Source organism: Sceloporus occidentalis, unplaced genomic scaffold (genome assembly GCF_023333645.1).
Source record: "Sceloporus occidentalis isolate IW3139 unplaced genomic scaffold, rSceOcc1.0.p SCAF_1, whole genome shotgun sequence".
Taxonomy (NCBI): domain Eukaryota; kingdom Metazoa; phylum Chordata; class Lepidosauria; order Squamata; family Phrynosomatidae; genus Sceloporus; species Sceloporus occidentalis.
The window spans coordinates 152237937-152259077 of NW_028316981.1; the positions used below are offsets into that span (position 1 = coordinate 152237937).

At 39.8% G+C, this 21141-nt stretch overlaps 1 protein-coding gene across 4 annotated transcripts in view; it reads left to right on the plus strand.

Annotated features, from left to right (window-relative positions):
• SPATS2 (spermatogenesis associated serine rich 2) overlaps positions 1-21141 on the plus strand; it is an 83669-nt gene that overhangs the window by 20725 nt on the left and 41803 nt on the right. For 3 of the 4 annotated variants that reach the window (XM_089477627.1, XM_089477626.1, XM_089477640.1), the window contains 2 exons: positions 17893-17972; positions 18516-18624. In XM_089477627.1, coding sequence (XP_089333753.1) covers positions 17893-17972; positions 18516-18624 — 189 coding nt within the window. Of the gene's footprint in view, positions 1-17258; positions 17302-17892; positions 17973-18515; positions 18625-21141 lie in introns of those variants that run through there. The other variant, XM_089477632.1, reaches the window with a different exon arrangement.

The window sequence follows — 21141 nt, forward strand, 5'->3', positions numbered from 1 at the left end:
ACTCTTTGGGGGAAGGGGTGGCTTTTCTCTACCCCAAAAAGGAGCGGATCTTATCTGCTCCTTTTTGGTTGGAATCTGGCAGGATTGCGGCCAGGTATCTATTTGCCCTGGCCCCGATCCTGCCTAAAAGGCTGTCTGTATCCCCCCCCCCCCTTTGATTCGATTTATAGGCATGAAATTTCATCGGATACATTTTCTGATCTCTGGGCTGCATCTGCACTGCAGAAATATTCCAGTTTGACACCACTTTAACTGTTCAGTGCTAGGGAATCTTGGGAATTGTAGTTGGTTGTGGCACCAGAACTCTCTGACACAGAGAGGCAATTTAAAATGGTTGAGCCAATGCAAACGGTCCTTTCAAATGCCACCTTATCTAAAAATACAGATCCCAAAACATCTGCCCTGGTGCCGCAGTGGTTAAATGCCTGTACTGCAGCCATTCACTCAAGTCCACAAGGTAGCGAGTTCAAGACCAGCAAAAGGGCCCAAGCTAGACTCAGGCTTGCATCCTTCCGAGGTCGCTAAAATGAGTACCCAGACTGTTGAGGGCTAATTAGCTTACTTACAAATTAGCTTACTTGCTGTTCACCGCTATGATCTCTGGAATAGCGGTATATAAATAAAATAAAAAATAAATTATTATAATCTCAGAGAGTCATTCACCCCAGCTAGGTTTGACCAACTTGATACCATGGTAAGACATGGGAGATTCAGGGTATCCCTTATAATGAACGAACTTGTATTTGTGGTGACCATGAAATTGAGGATCTAGCACACATTTTGTTTAGATGTAATCTGTACCAACAGGAAAGGGACCAATACCTTGATCCCTCTATTAAACAAACAATATTCTGGGATACTCACATCAGAATATCATACTTTATGAGTGGACAAGATTCAAAAATATCTATTGCCACAGCTCGGTTCCTTCATAAAGCATCACTGTTGAGATCTAGATATGTGGGGATGATTGGTGTTAATTGTAAGGGTGATGAAGAGATTTGACATATGATGTCGGATGTTTAATGTTATTTCTACCTCCCGTTTTAATTCTATTTTACTTCCCATGGTAACTATCTTACACATTACTGTTCAATCGTGTAAACATTTTATTCTTACCTGTTTATTTGTACAGCGCGCCTGCGTCATGCGCTCAAGCTGCGGGGCGGAAGGGGCGGCGCGTCCCATTCAATTGAATGGGCACATGCGCCCCGCGCGCCGCCGCACCGCCGTGCACGAGCCCCAGAACGGATCCCTGCGTAAGGCGAGGGCTCACTGTATATCTTTTAGTACATACTGTATATTTTTAGATTTGTATAGTCTGTATATAAGCTGTGCATGTTCAGGCTATTCATACGTATCTATATTGCTCGACTCAAGCAAATTAGCTTACTTGCTGTTCACCGCTATGATCTTTGGAATAGCGGTATATAAATAAAACAAATTATTATTATTATTATTGTTATTATTATTATATTGTATTGTGGTTTGTTGCTCTTAGTGCACTAGTGTGTGTGTGTGTGTGTGTGTGTGTGTGTGTGTGTGGCATTGTTGTATTATTATGTTTTGAGTATTTTGAAACGGCCCTCGGGCTATTCAATAAACTTGTTTATGTCTCTGACACAAAAGGCTAAATGTCTCATAAAACTACACATTCCAGAATTCCATAACACTGAGCCATGGCAATTAAAATGGTGTCAGACTGCAATATTTCTGCAGTGTGGATGCAGTCCTGGTTATCAAAGTCTCTGCTTCTGCTTTATGTTCACCATCATCAGTTATCATGGACTTCTAAAAACGAAGGTGTACTTGGATTAAAATAAGCTTCACTACCCTTTCACATGTCAGTATATTTCTTGATTTGTGGGGGCGAAACAGATGACCCCGATGGGGTGGCTTGGAGCCACCCCATTTAGGCTGGATTGGGGCTGTGGCAAACAGTCCTTCCAGCTCCTGCCCCAAATAGGAGAGGAAAAAATCCACATCTTTGCCTCTGGAGCCAGCTTTTTGCCAGAACTGGGGCCTGTGTCATCTAAATGCCATGACCCCAAGCCAGCTTGAAGCCAGCTGAAATTGCCAGTTTGTTTCGACCTTTAGTGTGAGTGTTTCCAAACATAGCCCAGATTCTTTCAGTGCCCACTAAAAGAAGAAATGCATCTTGCTCTTGCATTGGAGAGTTCAGTTTGTAACTGAGGACTTGCTTGTCCTCATTCAGTACACAGACATTAGAATAATATGGTACTGAATGTAGTTTTTAGATATGATTTGGAGAATATATGAACACCTTGTCTTAAAGATTTTATTCATCATGCTAAAATAAAACATTCAATAATCGTTTTTTTTTTCCCTTTTTTCAATTTTTCAGAAAAATAAACCAAAAAAGGCTTCAGGGGAAAAAAATGGAAAAACTTCAATTTCCCCCCGAATTTTTCCGTTTTTTAACCAAGCCTTCCCATCTCTAGCCAAAAGATATGCCAACCCTTTTTATTTGTTTCTGCCACTCACATCTTTCTTTTCCTCTGCACCTGGTAGACTGCTGTGGAAGGGACTGAAGCCTTATGTAGACCAGTTCCAACTCATCAAAATCATAGAGCAAAATCAGCCTTAGAGCTCCTGATGGAAGAACATTTAGAAAGTATTTCTGTCTGTTAGCCCAGGTACACTTTGTGACTATCAGAGCCTTCTATCAAGTCCAACTAGTATGGCAGCTACAATTATTACTGAATAGGGATAGCCTGTTCACAATGGCTCATTTATAAACTCAGAGCTAGATTTCTGTAATCCAGGTTTTGTGGTGTTTTGCTTGAGGTTGATCCAGAAACTGCAGCTACTAAAGAGAATGAACAATTAGTTATCTGAGCTTGCATCAAGCATATTATACCTGTTGCTCAAAGTACTATTCTGGCAGCCAGTATATTGTGTTCATGGTGACACTGTTGAATATGAGGCCTGAAACCAGTAGTTTTCACACATTGGTTCCTCATATGTTGGACTATTAAGTCCCAGTCAGAATAGCCAGTGGTCAAGAATTCTAGGAGTTGAAGCCCCAAACATCTGGAGGGCCAAAGCTTGGGAACCACTGCCCTAAACAACTTGGGATGATGTTACCTATGGAAGTGTTTGTCTCAGGGACCGCCTCCTCCTGTACAATCCTCCCCGCGCTCTCCGGTCGTCTGGGAAGAACTTACTGCAGCCTCTAAAATGTAGGCTTGCGGCGACCTCCCAGAGGGCATTCTCTGCTGTCGCCCCCAAACTCTGGAACGACCTGCCGAATGAGATCCGTCAGATAACATCATTAGACAGCTTTAAAAAAGCGGTCAAGATGGATCTCTTCCGGCAGGCCTTTCCAGATTAACCATCCCGGCCCAGGTTCCCTGATTCCCTCATTCCTCCCGTGGCCCCATCTTAGTGATGGTTGAGGATCAACAGAGGGATATCAGGGTTTTTAGTTTTTAATTGTTGTTTTTATGCTTTGATATTGTGTTTTTAATATGTTATACTGTTTAATACTGTCTTAAGGGGGGGGAGGGATAAAGTGTTTTTAATTGTTATATTTTATATTTTACTGTTGTCAACCGCCCGGATTGGTTTGCCATAGGGCGGTATACAAATAATATATATATATATATTATTATTATGTCAACAAGCCTATTTATTGTACAGATTGGGGTTTCCTGGTGTCCTATCTACACATATACATCTGATGGGAACTGGAGGGGGTGGGTATGGGGAAATATTTTTTCGCTGTGGAAACCCACACACAAACGTTTGGAATTCTCTCCTCACTGCAGTACAGCAGTCACCTACCATGAAGGTGTTGTTTGGCTATTTTAAAACATTTGCTGATTTTAATAACTAGCAGAAATTATTTGTTTATTGTTTTTGTATTTTAATTTGATTGTTTTAATTCTGCACCCTGCCTTGTTAATCCTTCTTCACTAAATGCATTTGCTAAATTATTATAAAATGTATTTTACAAATAATTACACTTCTATTTCATATTTATTTATGTATTTGTTGCATAAACATAACAGTGATTGAAAGCATTTGGGAAAGAGTTACCTCTATGAATTTGTTCTCATTTTTCTTTTGGTTGTCTCTGTTCACCCATATTTTTTTAACGTGCTTTAGATTGCATGGGTGGTCTTTTTGAAAGTACATTTAAGTAAGAAATGTTGCTTGTTATAAATCAAAATATACCGTTGTCAGAACTGAAAGCTGTGCAACTGGAGAATTTTTAAATGATTTAATCTTTTGCAATAGGGAGCTTGCTTTTTAAAAACAGAGCAGCTTTAGAACTATATTAATGTAATTCACCACAGTTGAAATTTCAAAGAACTGTTATGAAATGTCTGAAAGTGTGAAATGAAACTTTTGCTTGAGAATTCATATGCCTTGTCTTACTATTGCTGTGCCTCCAAGCTCATGACAGAATGTGTGTAACTAGTTCCAGTGGGAAGACATTAGTCATAAATTCATTGGCTTCATATTAGAACTATTTAGCAATTCCATGGAAAACTGCTGCTAGCTATCTTGAGTAGTAATAATTAAAGTAAATGTTTGTAAGGTTTGTGTTGTTGTGTGGTGAGTGGTGTGTTGTTGCTGCTACTCCTGCTGTTGTGTGCCTTCAAATCATGGGGTTTTCTTGGCAAGATTTGTTGAGGGGTGAGTTGCCTTTGCCTTCTTCTGAGGCTGAGAAATCTCCAATGTCACCCAGTGAGTTTCCATGGATGAGTGAGGATTTGAACCCTGGTCTCCAGAGTCACGGTGGAGTACTCAGACCACTTTCCCACACTGGTGCACATGAATTAGTTCTACTAAAAGGCCCTTCCTCCATCTTAATGTCTACCATCTTGGCTCTGGAGGGAGAAAATGAGAGGCAGGCACAGCTGTACCATGCCTAGCCCCAGAGGAAGTTGAAAGCCCCTCCTTTCATCTTAATTGCTACCATCCTGGGCTTGGAGGGAGAGGAGAGGCAGAGAGAGCTCCACCATGCCTAGCCTCAGAGGAAGTTGAAAGGGCCCTCCCTACCTTAACTGCTACCACCCTGGCCTTGGAGGGAAAGAAAAACTGGCAGTATCTGCTGGACTTGATCTCCTTCCCCACTATCATTCTCTTCTCCTTTTGTGTCATGTCTTTTTAGATTGTAAATCTGAGGGCAGGGAACTGTCAAATTAAAAATCTGTAAACCGCTGTTAGAGACTTTGTGGCTGAAAAGCAGGGTATAAATACTCTAAAGCAAATTAAAAAATACCTATTGCCTGAATTGTGAAAGAAGATGGGAGGGAGATGTCAAAATCTTAAACATTAAAATGCACAATCTTGCTGTGCCTCTGGATAGGAAAGTGTGTGATGCCATCACCACTGATAACTCAAGTGAATTTGTTGAATGAGTGGCTTGACACATTGCAGACTGAATATTACACAGTATCTGCAACTTACATGGGAAAAGTTGGACCATTAAAACCACAGTCACACAGTGTCAGAAAACCAAATAGTCTTGGCTTTCTGTGGCACATAGGCAGAGTGAAGGCACTTCTCTTGTGCAGTGTGGCATATATATTATGAGCTGATATGGTGACTGGATTAGTTTCCTAGCATTTGGAGTGCTTGTTTAATGGGTGTGTATGTGCCTTCAAGTCACCTGTTGATTTATGGTGACCCCATGAATTTCATAGGGATTTCATAAGCAAAGAATACTCAGAGGTGGCTTTAACAGTTTCTTCCCTTGAAAGATTAAGATTATTTAGAAATATGTTGTTTCCTATGTGGTTTAGACAAGCCCACAAATGAAATTGTCAGTGGCAACCATATCCATGTGGGAAGCAGTCTTTCAGCTTCAGAGTGTCTCCAAGTTTCAGTATCTTGAAATGAAACATCGACACCTGAATTCTCTTTGGTAGGTAGCAGCCATCAATGGTGGCTAGCTGTATACCCAGTTAGAATTTTGTGGATTTTCCACAATAGATTTCATATGAAGTTAGACCAAGATGGGGAACTAGGGACCCATGCAAACAAACAAGGATTGTGAGACTACCCTGGCTGCTGTTGTCTTTAATAGGAGGCTTTTCTCAGTCCCAATTCTTGCTCTGTATGAGCACTTGTGTAAATGGGGCATATCTGTGACTTTCTTCCTGCTGTATAAGCTTTCCCTTTAGAGACTTCTTGCCATGGGGTTTCTTAGAGATGTGTGACCCTCCCACATTCTGAAGTAAGATCAGAAATATTTCTTTCGTTTATGAACAGATCTACTGAGAAGACTGAAGGTAAAGTGCAATGGAAGGAAGGTTGAACATAGTTTAACATGAATCAGAAAAATGTTAAAAGAAAAGTCCATAACATCTGGTCTTCCTTTCTTTCAAGAGTTTGTCATATAATTCTGTTAATAATTCTAACTACATAAGCAAGAAAATGAGAATAAGCATGCTATAGTGGTTTGAGCATTGGACTATCATTCTGGATATCAGGTTTTGATTTCCCACTTGGCTGTGGAAACCCACTGGGTGAACTTGAGCAAGTCTTATCCCCCCAAAAAACATGATAGGTTCACCTTAGGGCCATCATAAGTTGGAAATGACTTGAAGTCACACAACAACAAAAAAGATGGATTGAAGATGCTGTATGGAAGGATGCTCTGAGGACATGAGGGCAGACTAGATAGTCAAGTGGAACTCTGCAATTTTGCTGATTGGGTGCTAGAACGTGGAATCTATATAGATTTTTTTTTTAAATGAAAAATCCATAGTAACATAGAGCAAGCTACTGAAAAGAGATGCAGATCTGTCCACATTTAACCTGAATTTTAAAAAAATCAGTTGACTTCAGTGAGATGAACTCTGTGACTCACTCTGTACAGATTTAGGGTGCCAAATACACATTTTTAAAAAGATAATCTAGTTTAATGCTGGTATGTTTTTGGCCCTGTTCATGTCTTGGATTACTGCTGCTCTAATCACATTACCATTGGACCTGCTATCTGGGGGTTCTGAAAATTGAAGTCCAAACAAAGGGAGGACCAAAATACCTCTTATCTAAACTAGATTTTAAAAAAATTATTGTAGGCACTCTAATTCTATAGAAATTCAAATTTGTTCATGTACTCGCTCACAGACACACACACAGAGTTAAATACCAGGTCTTGAGGAAAGCATCACTTTCTGTTGCCACTTTGAAGGGAAAACAGAGAGAGAAACAGCTATTTGAGGGGATGGGGATTGTACCGTATGTGCCCGTGCCTTCAGTTTGCCTGCTGAATTATGGCGATCCTATGAATTTAAATGGTTTTATTAGGCAAAGAAGCCTCAGAGTGGTTTTGTGAGTTCCTTCCTCTGAAATGTAGCCTACAGCATCTGGTATTTATTGACAGTCTCCCATCCAAGTACTAATCAGGGCTGATTCTGCTTAGCTTCCAAAGATCAGACAGGATCTGATACCTTTAGGACATTTAGACCAGTAGGGAATTAGGGAGGGACCTTTTTTCCTGTTCACATGAGAAAATTTGGGGAGCTTTTGGTATAATTTTTGATGGAAAATATCCCTAAATTCTATTTTTTTTAAAAAATTGGTAGCCTATTGCTGTGGGTTGGGAAGACTGGCTTTGGGATTGAAAAAGTGGGGTTCAGGGCAATGCCAGTCTAGAAATCTGTGTAGGAACTGAAAAAATATTTCAAGTTTTTATCCCAGTATTGTAGGCTATTCTTACTCAAACACTTTAAAACTGCTTGGGTTTTGAAAAAATATCTTAAGCAACCTCAATACAATAAAATATACCAATTAACATAGGAAACATGCAGTCACATGATTAATAGATACTGATTGCTGTTGATACCAAACTACTAGTTGTAATTCTGCTGTTTCTTGAACAGTTCCTCTGTAGTTCTTTGTCATTTTCTCTGTTTTTCGATTAAAAACTGTAGTCAGTCTTTTGCCCTTGTTTCTGCTAAATTGATGGATTACAGTATCTTTTCTCCAGAGAAGAGAAGGGGGGGGGGGAGAGAACAGTTTTAGATAGCATTTCAATGTTGAATTAAGCACTGACTGGCTGAAGTTTAAAGGTATTTGGAATTCCTTCTAGTCACTTTTCAGGTATAGCCAGGAACCATTCTTCAGAAACATTTCTCTCTGGCCATTTTAAATCTGTATAAGGGTTTATCTCTTTTAGATTTAAATTGTTAGATGTCACTTGCTATTGTTTTTCTTTTAAAGTATAAACTGAATGACAATAGCTACTCTTAACGAAACCATAAGGTACATAGGATGAACACTTAGAGGTGCTTTAAAATAATTTCTTAACCTCCTATGTAAAATGAAGAAAATTGTAGTTAGCTAGTTACCTGGTTCTGTGTTAGCATATTTTAGAAGCTAAGGATCACTTTGTGCTTGATATGATCAATGTTTTTCCCATTTTCACTTTTTGTGTATTTGCAGTGGACACCATGATGTTAAATGGTAAGAACTTGTATCTATAAACACACAGGACTCGGCAACATGCCTGAGATTTGGAGGTGTAGTTGGCTTTGGCTCTCCAGTATATTTATATATAGAAGTGAGTCTCATTGCACGCCACAGTGATAGCAGCGTAGATAATTTGGGAAAATTAAGAACAACACTGGTGTACCCTCTAAGAAAACACAGCTGGTTGCACAACTATATTTTATGCTAGTTTAATGCTCTGCAGGGTTCCTCCACTTTAGGCAGCAGATGGGAATTGCTAGTTTGAATTTTTCATTGAAACAGAATAGATCTCCCATGTGTAGAACACCAGAATGTTGGAGAGAAATGTTCAGCTTGGTTTCTTCCTGAGATGCTGTTTTTCTGCAAGGAAATTATGTTATCTGAAGGATGTCATATTGAAGATGGTTGTAGCTTGTTGTATGCTGCTACAGAGACCAGGACATGAAGCAGTGGATTCAAACTACAGGAAAAGAGATTCCACATAAAAATTAGGAAGAACTTCCTGACAGTAAGAATAGTTCAGCAGTGGAATATGGGAATATGCTGCCTCAGTGTGGTGGAGTCTCCTTCTTGGGTTTGTTTTTTTTTAAACAGAGGCTGGATGGTCATCTGTCAGGACAGCTTTGATTGTATTTTCCTGCATGGCAGGGGGTTGGACTGGATGTCCCTTGTGGTCTCTTCCAACTCTGTTTCTAATGCGAGTAGCAGGTAAACTTCTGAACTAGGGGGAAACTGCCACAACCTTTTGATGTCCAAGTGGGCAGGGAGAGGAAATAATAGAGATGACAGGTAACAGTCAACACTTCTGTCTTGACATTCTGGGGGCAGCAAGGCCAAGAAGCTCAAAACTTAAGCAATAAACTTTCAGAGTGTTGCTATACAAAGGGACAAAAAAGTATAGAGAGCAACTGAGGAACTACACAAGAACTAGCCATGTATATCAATAATTCTGAGCATTCCTAAAATGTCTTTGAAAATGCCAGCTGAAAATTTTGTATTTAAAGATTACTGAGCCATCATAAATTTAAATTCCTCTCATTGTAGTAATTGGCAACACATATCCGTCAATCTAAGAGAATCTACTACAGTGAAAAAGTAATTTCTGGAAAGACATGAAACATGATATTCATCAAAAAAAATGTTTGCATCAGATAGACAGCACTACAGAATTTGTTGTTATTAGCTGTCCTTGAGTCGACTTTGACTCATGGCAACCCTGTGAATGATACATCTCCAGGTCTCCCTGTCCTCCACTGCTCTGCTCTTTTCCTGCAGTCATGCCTGTGTCCTCCCTAATTGAGTTTAAACATCTGGTGTGCAGTCTATCTCTCCTTCTTCTGCCTTCAGTCTTTCCCAATATTATTGTCTTTTCTAATGAGTCATGCCTTCTCATGATGTGGCTAAAGTACGACAGCCTCAGTGTAATCATCTTGGCCTCCAGGGACATTTCCAGCCTGATTAGGACCCATTTATTTGTTTTTCTGGCTGTCCTCAGTATCCTCAGCACTCTTCTCTAACACCACACTACAGAACCAGTACACTTTAAAATATTCATTGGGACTTCTCCTTGTCAGGAGCTAAATTTCCAGCATAAATTAGTGACACATGGATCCACCTCTTTGATCAGGATTGGAATACCTTTATCCCACTGTTGCTTTTGATACTCTGTTTTTAACTATTAAGTGCTTATGTATTTTATCGCTGTGTTTTGCATCTGTACTTTTATACTAGGTTGTAATCCCGCTTTGGTCCACCTGGGAGAGGCAAGAAAATACAAATTAAAAAAAAAATTTTTTTTTAATGAACTTGCTCTTGTGGGAACTATTTTGTTTTCGATAGGTCTCATTTTGCTCTCACCCAGATCTATACCATAAATCATTAAGATCAACAGCTTAAGCCTGTGGGCAGGGAACCATCTATTATCCCCTCTGTTGTAAAACACTCGGATTCCCAGTGATTGGGCGGTATATAAATAAATCCTATTATTATTATTATTATTATTATTATTTACAGAACTTGAATCTTATATCTCAATCTAAAGTTGCTCGTTTTCCCCATTTTTGGTGAAAACAATCAAGAAATAATTTCCAGTCCTCCAAATATTTATCAGTCATTTCATATTCAAGACTTCTTGAAGCTTATCCAGTTCTATTAGATCCAGTAGTTTAAATGACCAGTCTTCAAGGGTCAGGATGTCTTCTTTCTTCCAAAACTTTGCTTAGGTTATCCTCGCAGCTGATAGCATATAAAACATAATTTTGCCATATTTTTATCCCTATTTACATCCCACTTATTTAACAAAAATAATTCTGGCTTAAATTCAGTATTAACTTTTACAATTTTCTTTATTTCGTGGTGTATCTGTTTCCAAAATTGGACCGCTTTTTCACATGTCCACCACATGTGAAAAAGAGTACCCTCACATTTGGTGCATTTCCAACAACTGCTATTATAATTTTTAAACATTTCACATAATTTTTGTGGCATAAGATGCCATCTAAAAAACATTTTGTAGGAGTTTTCCCTTATGTTCTTGTATAACTCAGCCTTTTTTTCCATGTCAGTTCCCACTGTTGTAATTCTAAATTATAGCCAAAATTTTGAGACCATTTAATCATGTTCTCTTTTATAAGTTCTTCCTCTAGAGAGATTTCTAATAAACAATTGTATAATCTGGATAACGGACGCTCTTTATTGGATAACAGTTCCATCTCCAATTTGGTTCCACTGTTTTTGTCCGTGGTGTGTCTTTTAACTGTCTATACAGAAACCAACTGCAGTTGATATCTTGTTCTCTTAAATCTTCCAGAGTTTTCAAATTTAAGACATCTCCCCAAAAAATAAAGTATATCTTTATATCTTAACCACTCACCAGCAACTTTCTGACTGATACTAAAAAGAACCTCATGTGGTGAGGTCCATAACGGAATTTTAAAACAGATTCCTTTCTCTGTATTTATGCCAGATTCTTATTAACGACTTGCGTATGTAATGATTTTTTAAATCTTGATTAGCTTTTTCTTTGTTTTAAAATAAATAAACATGCCAGCCAAATCTCTGTTCCCCAACAACAGTTTTCAAATTGTCATTGTGACCTTTATTTACAACAGGGTTGAAGGCCACTTTCAGTGCCATAGCTTTTTCCTTTTTTCCTTCCTCACTTTGAATTGAGCTAGGAATAGACTCATTCTTTACACAAGAAGGTTTCAGTGTCCCTCTCCCACACATTTTCATGCTGTTCAGGACCCAGCATACAGTGGACCCTTGCCTTACGCGGGGGATCTGTTCTGGACTCCCCGCGTCAGGGGAATTTCGCCTATGCTCGAGCCCCATTCACTTGAATGGGGCTCGTGAGTGCGTGGTGCAACAGCGCACCATTCATCTGAATAGGACACTCCACCCCTTGTGCCCTGTGTGCTCCCACACGGCTTGAGCGCATACGCTCAAAGCTGCGTATAACACGGGCGCACTGTATGTGCTTTCAAGTCATCTGTTTCATAGGGTTTCTTAGGCAAGGAATTCTCGGAGGTGGTTTTGCTAGTCCCTTTCTCTGAAATATACCCTACAGCACCTGGTATTCCTTGGCAGTAGTAACCAGAACTGTTTGACAGTGAAACACACTCCCTTGGAGGGTGGTGAAGTCTCTTTCCTTGGAGGGCCTTAAACAGAGGTTGGATGGCCATCGGTCAGGGATGCTTTGATTGTGAGTTCCTGTATGGCAGGGGGATGGACTTGATGGCCTTTGTAGTCTCTTCCAACTCTATGATTCTATAGGACTGACCCTGCTTAGCTTCCAAGATCAGATGGAATCTGATTCCTTTAGGCCAGGCCTGCACAACATATGGCCTGGGGGATGCATGCGGCCTGCCAAAGCATTTTGGGTGGCCCATGGGGATGTGGAATGATGTGGTATAAGTATAGAGACCTTATTGAAAATTGTGGAGATACTACAAACTTGAAATCAAAGGAGAAATTGAATAAAGAAGGCTGGAATATTAATTGGTTTGCGTATTCACAAATTCTGTGTAGATATAGAGAAGACACAAAACAACAAAAGATAGAGATTAATGAAGGAAATTCGGAATTAGGGAAATTAATGTTAGATAATACAGACAACTCAATTGGGAAAATATATAGATTATTACTAAAATACGAAATGGAAGAAGAAGTGGTCAAGGACTTCAAGACTCTTTCAATGCTCAGCCCTTTCCTGAGGAGAGGTTCGTGTGTGGGAGGAGGAGATCAGGTGAATGCTTCCCCTGCTAGGCTCCTCCACTGCTTAGCTTTTTCTCGTGAAGAAGGCCAGGTGGTGGTGGAGCAGGACAGGCAAACGCTTGCCCTGCAATGCTCTGCTGCCACCCCCCTTTGTCCTGAGGAGAAGGCCAGGTGGTGGTGGAGGAAAAGGGCTCCTACAATACTCGCCCTACAAGACTGCTCCTCCACCCAGCTTTCTCCTGAAAAGGCCAGACAGTAGACAAGAAAGAAGGCAAATGCTCACCCCTCAAGTTTACTCCCTCTCTTGGGCTTCTCCCGAGGAGAAGTCTGGGTGGAAGACGAGGACAGGCAAAGCTCTTCTGCAACTTGGCTTTCTCCTGAGGAGAGGGCTGGGCAGAGGAGGAAGAAAATTGAATTAATATTAATCAATTCCAATTAATATTATTAATCAATATTAATTAATTAGTATTTAGTTAAAACCTATCTGCAGCTCGAAGACATTTAGCCTATTTTAATTTTGGCCCCTACCTACTGCAAAGTTGTGCAGGCCTGCTTTAGGCTATTTAGGTTTGTAAGTAACCCAGTATCATATTGATATCTAATTTGACCCTTGGGATCTGTGCTTAGGTAATGACATGGAATGGTCAGTATAAACTATGAGTTCAATGCACTTATTTTCTTGCACAACCTTTCAATACTATTGATATGACAGTTGAGTGGGACATGACCTGTGACCAGGATCCAAGGTATTCTTGTAAGACCACTGATTGCAATATACATTCTAAAGGTGATTCTTTTTGTCATGTTTCTGGGTTTTTTTGATTCTGAAACAGCCATTCTCTTGCTCTTTGAAATTGGAAGGCAATAGTTACTGTTGAACTAAATGTCTTGTTGAGACTATTGTTCCACAAAATAATTTAAAGTTGCTACAAGTTCCCTTTGCATTCTGATCCAGACTAACATAGCTATTTCTTTGGAAAATGTTTTATGATTGGATTGAATATCAGTACGAGATAATAGTAAATTGGTTTGGGAAGCTGCATCTGAACTCTTTACTGTGTGAGATCATTGCTTTAGATGCCTCCTTAAATCTGTTTGTGCCTGTATACTGGCATATAACCCTTTTAGTAGAACTGTTAATATGCAATTATGCTGTGCAGTATGGACATTAAAATAAAATAAGCAATATTTTCCCAAGAAAGACAGCTGTGATGACTGGTATGTTTCTGTTATATCAACTATATAAATACTTAGTTTTGTGAAGTCGAAGGCTTTCATGGCCGGCATCCATAGTTTTTTGTGGGTTTTTCGGGCTATGTGGCCATGTTCTAGAGGAGTTTCTTTCTGACATTTTGCCAGAATCTCTGGCTGGCATCTTCAGAAATTCTTGTTTGCACACTGCATTTGGTGGTCCCTATGTAGACTTGTCCGCAGCTGCATGGTATGCGGTAAACTCCTCTTCACAGATGGTAGACCGGGCAAAACGCATCTGCGAACCCCACTTCTTGGAAGATGAACTGAAGCACCTAGACCGAGCTCTACAGGCTAATGGTTATTCCAGCTCAGACATCGGAAAGGCTGCCAGGCCCAGAAAAACCCAGAGGAAGGAAGACAAACAACCACCCAAAGGGAAGCAATTTTTACCATACATCAAAGGAGTCACTGAAAGAATAGGGAAACTGGTGAGGAAACACAACCTTCAAATGGTTTACAAACCGACTAAGAAAATCCAGCAAATGCTTTGCTCAGCCAAGGACCAGAGAGACCCTCTCACAGCCGCAGGAGTTTACTGCATACCATGCAGCTGCGGACAAGTCTACATAGGGACCACCAAATGCAGTGTGCACACAAGAATCAAGGAGCACAAGAGACACTGCAGACAGGGTCAGCCAGAAAAATCAGCAGTAGCAAAACATGTTACAAACCATCCTGGGCATAAAATGAAAACATTGAAATTCTGGACCATGCCAACAACTACCATGTCAGGATGCACAGGGAAGCCATTGAAATCCACAAACACCTGGACAATTTCAACAGGAAAGAGGAAACCCTTAAAGTAAACAAGGTTTGGCTACCAGTCCTGAAAAATAGCAACTCAGCAAATGCAAATAAGAAATCTCCCAGGGTCAGGGGTTTCCCAGCAGACAATGAGCACTAATCAAGCAGACACTAATCCTCTTTTGCATACCCTCCCACCCTGAGGCCTACCATTAGCAACAGAACAATGCACATGCAAATCACTCCTGCCTTCCCAGGTCACACAGTATATATATATACCCACTCCTTTCCAGGCAAGCATTCTCTGAGGATGCCAGCCACAGCTGCTGGCGAAACATCAGGCAGAAACTCCTCTAGAACATGGCCACATAGCCCGAAAAACCCACAAAAAACTACATAGTTTTGTTTTGTCTGAGGCATAGTGGAGCAGTTTGTTTTGTGGTTGCAACTTGTATGTATTTTTATCTCCATGTGAAGGGAAGAAAGGTGTGTGAAGCAATTAAGGTTGTTAATACAGTCTCTGCAATCAGTTACATCAAATCAAAGGAAGAACTGCAATGTTCTCTGTGTGCTCTCTCTCTCTTAAGGTACAAAGGAGGTTCTTAACTTGTTATTTAAGACCATACTGATCATATTATGAATGCATGCTTGATACTGAGGCTTTGGAACAGTGCTTTCTCCTGTAAAAACAAAGATTGTCATATAATTATTTCCTCTTTTCTAACTGCTTTTTCTAGACAAAGGAAGGGGGAAATTCTAGATTATTCTTGGGAAGCACAAAGTTTCATGTCAGCATTAGGTAATAAATAACAGGCCCTACATGGTTTGAACACATAAATGCAAGGATCAGTATAACATCTATTACATTAAAGGAAGACACATTAATCAATTTGTGAATTAATCTTGAGAGACAGAGACAGATGTAGCATTTTTATTATCTGGATTGAGGCAAGATACAGAAATTGTGCAAATTATATTGAACAGGAAAGGAGAAAAAATATTGGTTAGGCTTCCAGAGATGTACTTTGGAACAAGATCTAATCTTGGTGTTTTATGTTGTGTACCTGTTCTGCAGATATTGTACTAAAGAAAATATGTCAGAACAGATGATAGTTGAATTCCAGAGCTGCTCTTCAAAACTGTTGGGTCCTGGATTTATGATGGAATCCTCATAACTTTAATTAAAAGCATGGCAGGGACACTGGGCATGTTTCACATCTTCCCAATACAAAAAACAACACAAACAAAAAAAACCCCCATATTTGTGGCTTTCTCTTTGTAGGCTACAATTAGATATTATGCTGCATGAATGAGTGACTTTAGCAACAAATTTCATGTAATGTTAAAACAACAGAAAAACATTAGGAAATGATGAGCACCTTTAGCAGTGGTTTATTTTCTCTCTTTCAATAATAATAATAATAATAATAATAATAATAATAATAATAATAATAATAATTTGTATTCCGCCTCTCCAAGCAGATTGAGGGGGCTAACAATAATAAAACACCCTTAAAACACAATAAAACAACTATCATCATTATATCCCAAACCCACCCTTCTACAATAAAATACAATTAAATATTAAACTATTGTTAAAACATAGCAGAGGCAGCTCTGAACAGTAATGGATTCTTGATGGAAGTAATAGAAAATTACTAAGATATTAACCTGAGAAATTAATCTGGGAAGGTCTGTCGAAAGAGATACACCTTTTAAAAGTGATAGACATTAGAAAGAGAGACAATTTCTTAAAGGATTTTTTTAAAAAAATTAAGACATGTATATTGCTTTTGAGTTCAGCATTCTCAGACCTGCTAATATAAAAATGTATTAGGTAGTACAACAGAGCAATCAATGTGGTTTAAAAATCATGTTAAACAGCAGATCTATTATGTGCTTTAATGTAGGAAATTCAAATCAAATGGATAAATAAAAAGGTGTTAATTTACTTAGCACTGAGAGTGCATTACATCTCAACACAAGGCAAGCTTCCTTGGGGAAAGCATTCCAAAGCCAGAATTGTTTCGTTCTGATTCCCGGGAGCCTTTCTTTGGGAGGGGGCAGAAAAAGACTTCTGGGATATATTTTACTAGTTGGGCAGGATAATATAGAAATAGGTGGCCCTTTGGGTCTCAAGGCATTGAGGGTTTTAAAGATTAACAGTATCACTTTTAATTGCGGTGGCAGGTGCCAGCATCAATATTATAAAACGAGCAAAGCCTTTCGGTCTACCCAGACCTATGTAGTAGCTGGGTCATAGATTTTGAATTTACTGAAGTTTCTGAACAATCTTCAGGGATAACTCCATGTACCTCATATCACAGGTTTCCTGGTGAGATGTTACAAAATATAGATTATTCTAGTGAAAGATACTCATGTTTCCTTGGTGTTGTGATCCTTCGGTGTTCTCATTCTCTCTGTGTGTATTATGTGGTTATTCCCATTTGTATGAGTAGGCTAACAAAGCAGAATGTCAGCAATCTGTTAGAGGACTTGCAAAACTGACCAGGTCAAAGTAGAAAGAGATTGGGGATGTCCCTTGATAAAGCAGTGCCAGACACTTTTGACCTCCTCAGTCTGGGCTTCCTGTTCATTCAGCTTGGTCTGACTTTCAGATGTATCTGGCCACAAGTAGGTGTTTGCTTCTATGTTGCTGCTATATCCTGAGCTCAGCCCATTTGCTGTACTGATCTGGGTTAAGTTCAGGGAACATTGGTAGCATCTGTGTTGCACCAGATCTTTAATACTGATAGTTATTTGTTGCTAATAATTTTGTCCAACTTTGTCATGTTTGCTCTGAAAATAGAGGTAGGCACTCACAGCTACATTTGAAAATGTGCACATAGAACAATGATAAATATTAGTCTTGGGGAGATTTTGGTATATCTGGGCTCTGGATTTCAGAAATGTTCCATTGTGAGTACTTTCAAGGCAAGCTTCAATTTGGAGTTTGCTGTATTGTTAGGGCTATATGTTTTCAGGTTCTGCCTGAAGGCAGTGTGTACAAATGCAGATCAAACTACTGGACTGTCTCCCTCTTTCCTGGGCTGTGCCCACATACAGTTGTCTTTGGGGATGAGTTCTGCCAGTGTAATTGTCAACCTCCTTTTTATGATTTTTTTTCACAGCCCACTAAATCTCTAGAATTAGTCTGTGACCTTAATTTTTATCTTGTTGGTGCTTCCCATTCTGAACAATTCATCCTCTCTCTCTTTCCTTCAGATTCATCAGGATTTATTTTTGATGTACAGTCCAATACTGTGATGGCCCAAGGAGGTACATTTGAGAACATGAAGGAGAAGGCAAGTAATTCAACCAGTTTAAAATGATACATTGCCACTTGAAAGTTACAAGGCACTTACAAGTGCTATAAGCAAGAACATACTTTCTGTCTGTCTCCCCTCAGGCGTTTTCACCACCTCCCACCTTGGCAAATGACTCGGACCATACTTGAAACATTAACAGACTTTTGTTTTTAAATGCCTTTAAAAAATTGTTTGGAGGCAGAGTTTGCTGGTTAAAATCTGTACATTTGGCAGTATCTTGAGACATAATACAGTCTTTACAGCTGCAGCTCAAGCCAGAAGAACCCAGGTGGCTTGTCTGCTGTTGTGGCCTCATGTTGCTTCCAGCTATAGTATCAGTAGACATGTTTGCTGCTTTGGGATGGGCTTTAGAAAACATTTCCAAAGAAAACATTAGTGGACTGTTCCAAGAGCAAAAACGAAACTGACATTAGCTAAGAGAACAGAAACTTAATTTGTTTCCTGCCTTTGGAAGTAAGAGAAAATATTTGACTTGGAAATAAGTGGTTAATATGTGACCTGTATGTCTCATTTTTCTAGATCAGTGCTGTAAGAGCAATAGTTCCCAACCGAAGCAACAATGAAATTATCCTGGTGCTGCAGCACTTTGATAACTGTGTAGATCGAACAGTGCAGGCTTTCATGGAAGGTGAGTTCTTTAGTAACAAAGTACTGGTTGAAATACTGGTTGACAACATTTAAAACCCAACATTTGTGACCTAAAAGGTAATGTGACGCAGGCAGAATTTCTCACACATGCATTACTTCTATTCTCAGTTCAAAGATAGAGCCATGTTAGTCTGGAAAATCAGTATGCAAAGGGATCTTGTAGCACCTTTGAGTCTCAAACGTGCTACAGGATCCCTTTGCATTCTATTCTCGATGTAACCTCTGAAGGTATGAATTGTTTACTTTTTAATGTTGCTGTGGGGTGTCTTATACAACTTAGATTTGTCAAGGATTGTGAAATAGCTTTTTGGGAGAGGGGGTTAGTGTGCAATATAGCCTTGAAAAAAATCTAAGGACTGAGGGTTGTGGGGGTTTTTTGGGTTTTTTTTACTAAGAGCTTTCACTCTCTGATCATTTGATTTTATCCATGAGGGGTACATATGTGACATGTTTTATGATAGAAATAACAGAAAATTTGCAACCATCCATTTACCATGATCAAAGCAGGAAACATACTTCAGATAGATACATCATGGCATCCAAACATGTATAATGGTTGCAAATCAAGTGTCAGTGCATTTTTTGCACGTGAGTATTTTCATTTTTGCACGTGATTATTTTCACTACAAAGGTTATGTTTGTATCAGAAATGTGTGAAATGGCTTAAAGTTGACTCTTTCTACTTTTTTATGGATAAACCCCACAATCCTACCAGTAAGCAAAATCAGCCTGCTTAGGCAAACTATGCAGTAGCCCAGAAATAATGATTTAGCTGCTCAAAATCTGGTAGACCTTTGTTCCAATGTAATTCCTCTAGAAATATCCATTTCCCTTAATTTTTCTTCACCATCATCATCATCATCATCATCTACATTTCTGCCTTCTCCCCAAGACCAGAATTCAAGACAAGACTTATTGCTTCCTCCTATCCTTCTGGAGACTTAGTCTTGTGCCTTGTTTCTTTTCTTTCTTTCTTAAAACCATTCAACAGTAGGAGGAATTCTTCTTTCCAGCCCCTGGGCAGAAAGAAAATTTATATTCTTCACTGCTGCATATCACCTTCCCTGTATTAGTTACTCATGTGACTATGGTCCAAAACACACTGCAGAAATAATCCAGTTTGAGACCGCTTTCACTGCCCTTGCTCAGTGCTAGGGAATCCTGGGAATAGTAATTTATTGTGGCACCAAAGCTTTCTGACAGAGAAGGCTAAATATCTCACAAAATTACAGTTCCCAGAAACTGGATTTTCTTCTTCATGGTCTCTGTGAATCACACAAATGGGTTATATCTGTGCCTGTGCAATAAAGCTCGGAAACTTCTGGAATCACTGGACAAAACTTAGTTTGCAATTTTTTGGCGGTAGCTCCACCCACTCTTATAAAGCCCCTAGCGTTCCTGCTCTTTCCTCAATTTCTTTTGTCTGCCACGCTAGCAGCTCAAAGGAACTTCGTTCTGGTATTGCTTGTATTTTTGTTATTGACCTAACGGCTTGTTTTGACATTTCGGCTTGTTCTTGACCATTCTCTTGGAATTCTGCCTGGATACTGTTGTAGATCGATCGACTTGGAATTGTTTGACCATTCTTACGTCTTCTGATGTGGCTCCTTCAACTCGGATTAAAATGGCCTCCTTTAAGCATTGTGGCAAGTGTGGTGTAAAAATTCCCACTTCTGACCACCGTGACCTCTGTGTTTTGTGTCTTGGGGAAGGCCATAATACTAGGACTTGGCCCCTTTGCAAGTCTGTGACGACTCAGGCCCTTAAGAATCGAGACTTCAAACTTAAGGCTGCCCTCTGGGACCAAGCCCTGGGACTGCCCTCTACTCCTGCCCTGGAAGACCCTTCTGTAGCTCGTCCTGCTACCTCTGGTAAGAAGGTCAAAAAATCAAAATCCATAGGAAAATCAAGAGAGAAATCCTCTAAGGATAAGGCCTCTCGGTCTGACAGAGAACAGGGCGAAAGCCTAAGAAAACTTCCCAATGGAAGCATGTGGAAGGCAAGTCATCCCATGATAAGCAGGATAAGTCCTTTGAGCATTCCTCCTTGAGATGGGTCCATTCAGCTTCGCCCTTGGCCAAATCGAAGCTTAAGGAGCCCTCAGTTTTGACTGCAGCTCCATCTGCTGCCTTGGGCACTGATCCTGACCAGTCGGACCCGACCCCGACCATCCTGTCTACTGAGACACATCCGATCCAACTGGGAGACACTTCCCAGATTGTCTGGATCTATACTGACACCGAGATACTAACCTTCCTACTTTGACACCACACACGTCTGTCTATGTAGGGGCCAATAGTCTAAGGCAGGGGTAGGCAACCGTTTTGAGCCGGGGGCCGGGTTGCTGTCCCTCAGACAACTGGGGGGCTGAAGCCAAAAAATAAATAATTAAATATATATATATTTAAAAAATTAAATAAATAAATAAACCGGGACAAATGTAGGACAACATTTTCAAATGGTAGACACTTTTTTTAAAAAAGTGGAGGACACGCAA